Genomic DNA, 11,684 nt, shown 5'->3' with positions numbered 1-11,684 from the left:
AAAAGCCAAAAACATCACTGCTCTAGAGGAGATCTGCATGGAGGAATGGGCCAACATACCAACAACAGTGTGTGGCAACCTTGTGAAGACTTACAGAAAACGTTTGACCTCTGTCATTGCCAACAAAGGATATATCACAAAGTATTGAGATGAAATTTTGTTTCTGACCAAATACTTATTTTCCACCATAATAGGCAAATAAAATGAAAAAAAAAAAAAACAGACAATGTGAATTTCTGGATTTTTCTTTCTCAGTTTGTCTCCCATAGTTGAGGTCTACCTATGATGTAAATTACAGACGCCTCTCATCTTTTTAAGTGGTGGAACTTGCACTATTGCTGACTGACTAAATACTTTTTTGCGTGTGTGTGTGTGTGTGTAATATATATATATATATATATATATATATATATATATATATATATATATATATATATATATATATATATATATATATATATATATACACACACACACAGTACAGACCAAAAGTTTGGACACACCTTCTCATTCAAAGAGTTTTCTTTATTTTCATGACTATGAAAATTGTAGATTCACTCTGAAGGCATCAAAACTATGAATTAACACATGTGGAATTATATAACTAACAAAAAAGTGTGAAACAACTGAAAATATGTCTTATAATCTAGGTTCTTCAAAGTAGCCACCTTTTGCTTTGATTACTGCTTTGCACACTCTTGGCATTCTCTTGATGAGCTTCAAGAGGTAGTCACCGGAAATGGTTTTCACTTCACAGGTGTGCCCTGTCAGGTTTAATAAGTGTGATTTCTTGCCTTATAAATGGGGTTGGGACCATCAGTTGTGTTGTGCAGAAGTCTGGTGGATACACAGCTGATAGTCCTACTGAATAGACTGTTAGAATTAGTATTATGGCAAGAAAAAAGCAGCTAAGTAAAGAAAAACGAATGGCCATCATTACTTTAAGAAATGAAGGTCAGTCAGTCTGAAAAATTGGGAAAACTTTGAAAGTGTCCTCAAGTGCAGTGGCAAAAACCATCAAGTGCTACAAAGAAACTGGCTCACATGAGGACCGCCCCAGGAAAGGAAGACCAAGAGTCACCTCTGCTGCGGAGGATAAGTTCATCCGAATCACCAGCCTCAGAAATCGCAGGTTAACAGCAGCTCAGATTAGAGACCAGGTCAATGCCACACAGAGTTCTAGCAGCAGACACATCTCTACAACAACTGTTAAGAGGAGACTTTGTGCAGCAGGCCTTCATGGTAAAATAGCTGCTAGGAAACCAGTGCTAAGGACAGGCAATAAGCAGAAGAGACTTGTTTGGGCAAAAGAACTCAAGGAATGGACATTAGACCAGTGGAAATCTGTGCTTTGGTCTGATGAGTCCAAATTTGAGATCTTTGGTTCCAACAACCGTGTCTTTGTGCAACGCAGAAAAGGTGAACAGATGTTACATGCCTGGTTCCCACCGTGAAGCATGGAGGAGGTGGTGTGATTGTGTGGGGGTGCTTTGCTGATGACACTGTTGGGGATTTATTCAAAACTGAAGGCATACTGAACCAGCATGGCTACCACAGCATCTTGCAGCGGCATGCTATTCCATCCGGTTTGCGTTTAGTTGGACCATCATTTATTTTTCAACAGGACAATGACCCCAAACACACCTCCAGGCTGTGTAATGGCTATCTGACCAAGAAGGAGAGTGATGGGGTGCTACGCCAGATGACCTGGCCTCCACAGTCACCAGACCTGAACCCAATCGAGATGGTTTGGGGTGAGCTGGACCGCAGAGTGAAGGCAAAAGGCCCAACAAGTGCTAAGCATCTCTGGGAACTCCTTCAAGACTGTTGGAAGACCATTTCCGGTGACTACCTCTTGAAGCTCATCAAGAGAATGCCAAGAGTGTACAAAGCAGTAATCAAAGCAAAAGGTGGCTACTTTGAAGAACCTAGAATACAAGACATATTTTCAGTTGTTTCACACTTTTTTGTTAATTATATAATTCCACATGTGTTAATTCATAATTTTGACGCCTTCAGAGTGAATCTACAATTTTCATAGTCATGAAAATAAAGAAAACTCTTTGAATGAGGTGTGTCCAAACTTTTGGTCTGTACTATATATATATATATACACACACACACACACACACACACACACACACACACACACACTGTATACCCCATGTTCCAAATTATTATGCAAATTGGCTTTAAGTGTCATCATGGCGGTTTTTTTTTTTCAATGAAACCCATTGATGGTATTATGTCTCAGGGTTCTTTGGATCACTGAAATCAATCTCAGATACCTGTGATAATTAGTTTTCCACGTGAGCCCAATAAAAGGAAAACTGGATGTTCCACACTATTAAGCAGGCCAGAGTTTTCAAGTAACATGGGAAAGAAAAAGGATCTCTCTGCTGCTGAAAAGCATCAAATAGTGCAATGACTTGGTCAAGGGATGAAAACATTAGATATTTCCCAAAAACTTAAGCGTGATCATCGTACTGTTAAGAGATTTGTGGCTCATTCTAAGCACAGATGTGTTTGTGCTGATAAAAGCAGAATAAGGAAGGTTTCTGCCTGGCAAGTTCATTGGATTAAGAGAGCAGCTGCTAAAAAGCCATTACAAACTAGCAAACAGATATTTGAAGCTGCTGGTGCCTCTGGAGTCCCTCAAACCTCAAGGTGCATAAACCTACTATTCGGCCACCCCTAAACAGTACTCACAAGCAGAAACTGTTGCAGTGGACCCAGACATAGCTGAAGACTAATTTTTAAACAGTCTTGTTTATGTCACGACCCATTTTTGGATCGATGTCAGATCAGGATCCTCATATATGACCTTTTTTTGACATTATCACCAACGCGCTCTGGAGATGTGTGTCGCTTCTGGAACATATATATATATAACCATGTGTGCCATAAACCTGTGAGTCAGGTGATTGCTGAGGTGAACTCTGGTGGATCTAGGCATCCTTATTGTAGGTTTTCTGGTGGTGTTGAGGGTCCAGAGGCCCCTCATTGTAAGGGGGGTACGGTCACGATCCATTTTTGGATCGACGTCAGATCAGGATCCTCATATATAACCTTTTTTCCTTTCAGGCAACCGGGGTTTAATGTCAGTTTTTGCCCCCGGTGGCCGCTGGTGTTACTGCATTGTGATTAATTATCTATGCAGGTGGAAACCACTCCCACCTTCCTATATAAGCTCACCAGGTGCACCAGCTAACTGTTGGTGATATTGTTCCTCTTTGGAGACCAACCAAGCTGGAGTTCAGGAGCTGACAGAGTTCTGTGATGCTTCAGTTGTAAGCTGTTTTCAAGTGGCTAACTCTGCTGTCCTGGAGCATTGCAGCAGAGCAAGCTAAGTCTTGTCTTTTAGTTCATGTAACCCCGAGGTGTCTGTATTATCTTTTCTTTGGTTTTTGGTGCAGTTTACTTTATTCCCTGTCTCAACTCCTGGAAAGGGGGTTGGGCGTTTAGCTCAGGGCTAAACAGGAGATAGGGACAGGTCGGGGACTTGGGCCTCACTACCATCAAGTGTACCCCCCAAGTTAAGGACAGTCAGGGCACCCCCTTAGCCTGAGGGGCAGTTCAGGGCCCCTGGTTCCACATGTCCTGCTTTGCCCCTACTGTCCCGTGACATTTTACTGATGAGTGTCGAGCAACCCTGGATGGTCCAGATGGATGGAGTAGTGGATGGTTGGTGAATGGCCACCATGTCCCAACAAGGCTGCGACGTCAGCAAGGAGGTAAAGGAGTCATGTTTTGGGCCGGAATCATGGGGAAACAGCTGATAGGGCCCTTTAAGGTTCCTGAAGGTGTGAAAATGACCTCTGCAAAGTATATAGAGTTTCTGACTGACAACTTTCTTCCATGGTATTTATTATTATTATTATTTATTGTTATAGCGCCATTTATTCCATGGCGCTTTACATGTAAGGAGGGGTATACATAAAAACAAGTACAATAATGTTAAACAATACAAGTCATAACTGGCACAGGAGGAGAGAGGACCCTGCCCGCGAAGGCTCACAATCTACAAGGGATGGGTGAAAATACAGTAGGCGAGGGGAGAGCTGGTCATGCAGCGGTTTGGTCGATCGGTGGTTACTGCAAGTTATAGGCTTGTCGGAAGAGGTGGGTCTTCAGGCTCTTTTTGAAGGTTTCGATGGTAGGTGAGAGTCTGATATGTTGTGGTAGAGAGTTCCAGAGTAGGGGTGATGCGCGAGAGAAATCTTGTATGCGACTGTGGGAAGAGGAGATAAGAGGGGAGTAGAGAAGGAGATCTTGTGAGGATTGGAGGTTGCGTGCAGGAAAGTACCGGGAGACGAGGTCACAGATGTATGGAGGAGACAGGTTGTGGATGGCTTTTTTATGTCATGGTTAGGGTTTTGTACTGGAGTCTCTGGGTAATGGGGAGCCAGTGAAGGGATTGACAGAGGGGAGAAGCTGGGGAATAGCGGGGGGACAGGTGGATTAGTCGGGCAGCGGAGTTTAGAATAGATTGGAGGGGTGCGAGAGTGTTCGAGGGGAGGCCACAGAGCAGGAGGTTGCAGTAGTCAAGGCGAGAGATTATGAGGGCATGGACTAGGGTTTTTGCAGATTTTTGGTTGAGGAATGAACGGATTCGTGAAATATTTTGGAGTTGAAGTCGGCAGGAAGTGGAAAGGGCTTGGATATGTGGTTTGAAGGAGAGATCAGCGTCAAGGATTACCCCGAGGCAGCGAGTTTGTGGGGCTGGGGAGAGTGGGCAGCCATTTACTGTAATGGATAGGTTTGTTGGGGGGGGGGGGGGGGGGGGTCACGTGAGATGGGGGAAAGACGATGAATTCTGTTTTGTCCATGTTAAGTTTCAGAAATCTAGCAGAGAAGAAGGATGAAATAGTGGACAGACATTGAGGGATTCTGGTTAGTAGGGAGGTGATATCTGGTCCAGAGATGTAGATCTGTGTGTCATCAGCATAGAGATGATACTGAAAGCCATGAGATTCTACGAGCTGTCCCAGGTCAAAGGTGTAAATAGAGAGGAGCAGGGGTCCTAGGACTGAACCTTGTGGGACTCCGACAGATAGGGGGCGAGGTGAGGAGGTGGTGTGTGAGTGGGAGACGCTGAATGTCCGGTCTGTTAGGTATGATGAGATCCAGGATAGGGCCAAGTCTGTGATGCCAAGGGATGAGAGGGTCTGTAATAATAGGGAATGGTCCACTGTGTCAAAGGCAGCCGACAGGTCCAGGAGGAGGAGGACAGAGTAGTGTCGCTTTCTCTTGGCGGTTAAGAGGTCATTGGTGACCTTAGTAATGTTAGTTTCAGTGGAGTGGTGTGACCGGAAGCCAGATTGTAAGCGGTCGAAGAGGGAGCAAGAAGAGAGATGGGAGGACAGTTCAAGGTAGACTTGTTGTTCCAGTAGCTTGGAGGCATAGGGGAGAAGTGATATAGGGTGATAGCTAGATACAGAGGATGGGTCAAGAGAGGGCTTTTTGAGGATAGGTGTGATGGAGGCATGTTTAAAGCTTGAGGGGAAAACACCAGTTGTTAGCGATAGGTTGAAGAGATGGGTTAGGGTTGGGATGAAGATTGTGGTGAGGTTTGGGATGAAGTGGGAAGGGATCGGGTCAAGTGCACAAGTGGTGAGATGTGATCTTGAGAGTAGAGTGGAGATTCGATCTTCTGTAATGGTGGAGAAGTTGGTTTTGGAGGTGGAGGGCTGGGAAGTCGGGAGGAGGGGCTCTGGGGGTTGTTGACCAAAACTGTCTCTGATGTTATCAATCTTCTGCTTGAAAAATGAGGCAAAGTCTTCAGCTGAGATGAGGAGGTGCTGGGGGACGGAGGAGAGAATTGAAGGTGTTGAATAACTGTTTAGGGTTGTGAGACAGGGAGGATATGAGAGATGAGAAGTAGGTTTGTTTAGCTGTGGCGAGTGTGGTCTTGAAAGTAGTGAGGGACTGCTTGAATGCGATGAAGTGGGATCTTTTCCATCTGCGCTCAGCAGCCCTGGAAGCTCGCCTCAGTTCTTTGGTCAGGCTGGTGTGCCAGGGCTGTCTGTTGATTTTGTGTAAGTGGGGCAGCAGATTCCAAAGCTACAGCTATTGTGGTGTTATATAGAGCAGCAGCGTCATCCGCATTGTGTAAGGAACTTATATCTGTGAGAGGGAGGAGGGATTCAGAGAATGAGTGTAGGTCAAGGTGTTTAAGATTTCTGCGAGGGAGTGAAAGTTTGTGGGGTGGGGATTGCAGACATGGAGTGGAGAGGGAAGAGAATGTGAGAAGGTTGTGGTCAGAGAGAGGAAGAGGTGAGTTAGAGAGGTTAGATAGGGAGCAGAGGCGGGTGAAGATGAGGTCCAGTGTGTGGCCATCTTTGTGGGTGGCTGTAGAAGACCATTGAGTGAGGCCGAAGGAGGAAGTGAGAGATAGAAGTTTAGTGGAAGCTGAGCGGGAAGTGTCAATGGGGATGTTGAAGTCACCCATGATGATAGTAGGGATGTCCGCGGAAAGGAAATGAAGTAGCCAGGTGGTGAAGTGGTCAAAGAAGGTGGTGGCTGGCCCTGGGGGGCGGTAGATGACAGCCAGTTGGAGGTTGGAGGGGGAGTAGATGCGCACAGAGTGCACCTCAAAGGAAGGGAGGGTAACAGAGGGTGGCAGTGGGATTGGGGTGAAGGAGCAGGTATCTGACAGGAGAAAACCAACTCCTCCGCCATGTTTGCTACTGGGGTGGGGGGTGTGAGAAAGGTGGAAGCCACCATATGAAAGTGCAGCAGGAGAAGCTGTGTCAGAAGGGGTGAGCCAGGTTTCGGTGATGGCGAGGAAGGAAAGTTTGGTAGTAACAAAAAGATCATGGATGTAGGAAAACTTGTTGCAGACAGAGCTCCTGTTAGTGGGACTGGGGAAGCGGGGGCTGGGTGAATGGGTATAAGGTTGGAGTGGTTACGGAAGGTTGTGATAGAGCGTGGATGGGAGGTAGAAATGACTGTGGGAATGTGGTGAGGAGGACCAGGATTTGGAGAGATATCACCAGCCGTGAGAAGGAGCAGAGAAAGTGTTAGCAGGTGGGAGCAGGAGAGAGCATGAGGGGGCTGTCTGTGTTTGGAGACAGAGGATTGTATGTTAAGGAACAGTTTTGAGGAGGAGGTGAGGTGGATGGGGAGGATTGAAGAAGAGATGAACAGTTCCTTACTAGGAATTGGGTATTGAGTTTTTATTCATTTTGGAGATTATACTGTTATCATTGGGAGGTTTCTTCAATAAAATTCGATGTATACTCTAACGGGTGATGACTTTTATTAGACCGACCACTTAAGAAAATCAGAGAAAAATATTATTTGCATAATAATTTGGAACATGGTGTATGTTTTCACTAATATTTGAGGCCATGGATCAGTTAAATGTCCATTTTGCAAGGCTGCGAGAAAATCTCGCCATGCAGATGATGTCATACGGATGTTACACGTGAGAAAATCGCATCCTCGCATTGCACACGGATGACATATGGATCACTGTTCAAGGAACTTTTCTGCGATTTGCGGCCATGAAAAATGGATCGATTTTTTTATACTTTATGTGTGACGCTGGCCATACTGATACATATACAATGGAGCGCTTGAGTGTGCAGATTAGATAACAAGAGAACGTATCAGCACGTATGAATGTGCGAGCACTCGTGATGTGGACAGAGCAGAAATAGATACATACATCATTTGTCGTGTGTTTTCTTGTAGTACCAACTGGACTTCAAGAAAAATAGATAGCATGGGGTACAATTAATAAGATCGAAAAATAAGGGAGTTGTCACGCTGCTGCTATGCAGGTAGATGCAAGTTCCACTAGGTGGCAATACAGCGGAGGGAGGACTGCACACAGCACGACCAGACCTGCAGTACAGCAGCTAGGCTGCCACCAGGTGGCAGCAGAATAGTCAAACAAGCCAAGTCGATATTAGTCTGTAGCGCAGTACCAAAGGAATAAAACACAGAGTCAGAAGCAAAAACAAATGTGTCCGTACCGCTCAGGAGCAGATATGCCAAAGACAAGAGACAAACAGCAGGTCAGGGTACAAGCCGAGTCAGCTACCAGGGAGTGCTAAACATGAAAGTCAGATACTCACGCTGTAGGCAGAAAATATATCTGACATGGCCTGCAGGACGCAGCAGGAACAAATAGCAAACCTGAATCCAAAATGAGGTCAGGCAAAGTTAACCCTTGACATGATCAGCCCGGGAAAAGGGCAGACAGGACTCAAAACATGGACTGGATCATGACAGTAGTCTGACCCTTGCTTTAAACACTATGATTTTATGTGGAGAAACAAGATTGCCATTTTTTCTCTAAATCTCAAAAAGTGCAAACAAATTAACTTATTAAATATTTTTAAAAATATGTTTGTGTACTTAATATATAAATGTTGGTATCATATTAACAAATCTGATTAAAATTCTAAATCAAATCTGGCACTGATTTTTACAAAACATGATACATTCATTATTTAAAAGGGCTTGTCCATAATCCTTATATTTCCCCCTCTAAATTTACAACATCTATATACTCACCTCAGGTGCTGTTGCCGTTCCAGCGGTGTGGGCACTGGCTTTCCCGGGGATTGTGTAACATTTATGTCACGCAATCACTTCGGGTAATAAGTGCTGACTTCACTCACCCCACCTTCGGACGCATCACGTACATGTGGGGAGGTTGAGCTGAGTACGGCTCTGTCTGTAGTAGAAGTCAGAGAGGTAGGAAAAGAAGGTGTCATGTGGCAGTCTGTCCATTAGAGGTCACTGGAGAGCACCGACGACAGTGGTTATGTAACTGCCATGCGAGCGTTACATAACTGTCAGAGGTCAAGGTGACTGATTGGGCAAAGGAGACTGTCAGGTGACAGTGGGCGGGGCTACCTGGGCTGACTGGATAAATACTGAGGTAAGTTTCTAGAAGCTTCAGTCAGTCTGGGGAGCTCACAAGGAAGGAGGGTCTGTTATACAGAAGAGACCCCTCAGAGAGTTTGGACAGCAGATACGGTTACGGGGGGGGGTGACCCTTAAGGACGTTGGTCACAGGCAGAGACGGTCTGTGAAGACCTGTAATTTGGTGGACTTTGTAGGGTGAAACGCCGTGGTGGATTGGCCTAGGGCAGCCACGGTGGAAGAGCCACAAAGTCCACTTCGACGGTGTAAGTCAATAAGTGAAGGTACTCGGTCCTGTCTGCAAGAGAGAACAGTGTAAAAGTTGTGTCATGCATTGTGCTGTCATTGTAAGGGCGGCCAATAAAAGCAGAACCTGTTGAATACATCTCCTGTCTCTGTCTTGTGCCTATCGACGCCAAGAAGCGGGTCACCCTCCCATTCCTGTGAGTACAGCACACCTCCACCGCCTATCTGCACTAACACCAGCAGCACCACCACCCAATTGTTATCCCTGCCTCGCCGCCACCCCTACATACATGCGAAGGAAGTGAGAGTGAGCAACAGTGGGGAGAGTGATGTCAGTGCTGAATAGCCACAAGGATCCCATGACAATTTAACAGGATCCGCAGGAAAGCCAGTGTAGACACTGCTGGAGTGGCGCCATTCCCGGAGGAGAGAATAAGTTGCTATTTTACAAGAGGAAAACATAGGGATTCAGAAGGGATTAGCCAAACAGTGGACAACCCCTATACAGAGGTATCATAAACCTGATGATGCTTGCGTATTTACTTTGAAAATGCATGTAATAATGGTCAAATAATCATTTTTTAATCTTTTCCCACATTATGCTAAATTGCGACAGAGCTAGGTTCACAAAGTGATCATATAAATACAGCCTTTCTGACTAGGATTTTCAAAGTGAGTACACAAACCTCATCAGGTTTAAGAGATTTACTTAATTCTTGGAAGCTTGTCTTGCGATATCTAGTGACCAATCCGCTTTAGTCTCTTATGTACAGGATTCATCTTACATTGCTGTGACCTGCAGTCCAAAAAGGTAACTGAAAAAAATACAAAGACTGCTTACCCATGAGCCTGAGCAGGAAGGAAGACAGCTCTTCTACACGGACAGCACCGGCATCCTTCTCCCTGTGATGATGAATGGAAACAAGTCGGCACGGTAAATAAAGGTGTCTCACACGTAACGTGGGCTGGCATAGGGGGCTTCCAGATGTTACTTAAGATTTATCAATCTTTGCAAAAAAAAGTACGCTTAGCCCAATTTTGAATGCTATACATAACTTGTCCTAAAGCCCTCGTAACAGGGAACCTGTGTTTCACATAGAACAAATAGTATCACATAAAGGAATTGATTCAGACAAGACCAATCTTCCACTGAGCAGGTGTTACTGTATATTAATGCCTGCTGAATGATTCCCTCTCTTCACAGAACGATTGGTGGGGATGGGGGGGGGTGCAATATCAAATATTTCTACTAATGCAGATTAATGGTTTTATACAGGCCAGCAGATATTGAACCTCCACTGAAACCTAGGCAGTGGATAGAAAAAGTCTAGAATGCCAGATTTTTGTCAGTTTAAAAAAAAGAATCCTATCAAGAATAATTGTTTTGGAACTTTTTCCATCTTTAATATAATCTGTACTAATCCACTGATAAACTAAAATCATTTTGAGGGCAAAAATAAAAACATAACTAAAATAAAGTGGTTACATAAGTGTGAATGTCCTCTCATACAATCATTTTATTGGGGAAGTGGATGTGCTCAGAATTCGCCAAATCACTAACTCATGTCTATTAGTCCGTACACAGCGGCCATCATTTGCAGTGATTCTGATTAACCCCAAATAAAGTTTAGCTGCTCTACTAGGAGTTTCCTGACATTTTCTCACTTGGATTTTAAAGCAAAAGCCATAGCCTGTAACCCGCTTACTGCAAAGCAAAATGTTGAAAGTTATCAGTCGTGGGGAAAAATTTTTTTTACCAATTTCCAAGGCATTAGATAAAAAAAATGGACCAGTATGAAGATGGTGGTCAAAAAGTGGATTCAATTGGGCTCAGCAACATTACTGGACATCCCAGAAAAAGTCAGGAAAAGATGAAGAAAATTAGTCCATGAGATTGCCAAGAGGTTTACAGCAACATTAACCCCATAACCCCTGGGCCATTTTCCGTTTCTGCGTTTTCATTATTCGCTCCCCTTCTTCCCAGAGCCATCACTTTTTTTTTTTTTTTACAGGACGAGTTGTACTTTTGAAAGACACCATTGGTTTTACCATATGGTGTACTGGAAAACGGGAAACAATTCCAAGAGCGGTGAAATTGCAAAAAAAAAAAAAAAGTGCAATCCCACATTTTTTTTCCCACCATGTTCACTAAATGCTAAAACTGACATGTCACTATGATTCTCCAGGTCACTATGAGTTCATAGACACCAAACATGTCTAGGTTCTTTTTTATTTAAGTAGTAAAAAAAAATCCTAAATTTGTTTAAAAAAAAAAAAAATGGCGTCATGTTCCAAGACCTGTAGCTCTCTCCATTTTTTGTGATTTGGAGCTGGGTGAGGCCTTATTTTTTAGTGGTGAGCTGACATTTTTATTGATACCATTTTGGTGCAGATACGATCTTTTGATCGCCCATTACTGCACTGTAGTGGCAACCAAAAAATCATTCTGGAGTTTTGAATTTTTTTCTTGTTACGCCATTTAGCGATCAGGTTAATTATTTTTGTATATTGATAGATCGGGTAATTCTGGACACGGCAATACCAAATATGTGTATGGT

At 44.1% G+C, this 11,684-nt stretch overlaps 1 protein-coding gene across 7 annotated transcripts in view; it reads right to left on the bottom strand.

Moving 5' to 3' along the window:
- Window positions 1-11,684, bottom strand: part of AFG2A (AFG2 AAA ATPase homolog A) — a 739,142-nt gene that overhangs the window by 710,992 nt on the left and 16,466 nt on the right. For 6 of the 7 annotated variants that reach the window (XR_012231536.1, XR_012231538.1, XR_012231537.1 and 3 more), the window contains exon 4: window positions 9,968-10,029. The exons of the other annotated variant lie outside the window; for it this stretch is intronic. Coding sequence is in view for 3 of the 6 variants with exons in the window: in XM_073572029.1 (XP_073428130.1) it covers window positions 9,968-10,029 (62 nt within the window). In the remaining 3 variants the exon portion in view is untranslated. The remainder of the gene's footprint in view (window positions 1-9,967; window positions 10,030-11,684) is intronic. 7 annotated transcript variants of the gene reach the window in all.

This window comes from Dendrobates tinctorius, unplaced genomic scaffold (genome assembly GCF_039654945.1).
Source record: "Dendrobates tinctorius isolate UK_male_01 unplaced genomic scaffold, ASM3965494v1 ptg000030l, whole genome shotgun sequence".
Taxonomy (NCBI): Eukaryota; Metazoa; Chordata; class Amphibia; order Anura; family Dendrobatidae; genus Dendrobates; species Dendrobates tinctorius.
This window is presented reverse-complemented; position numbering and strand designations above follow the sequence as displayed.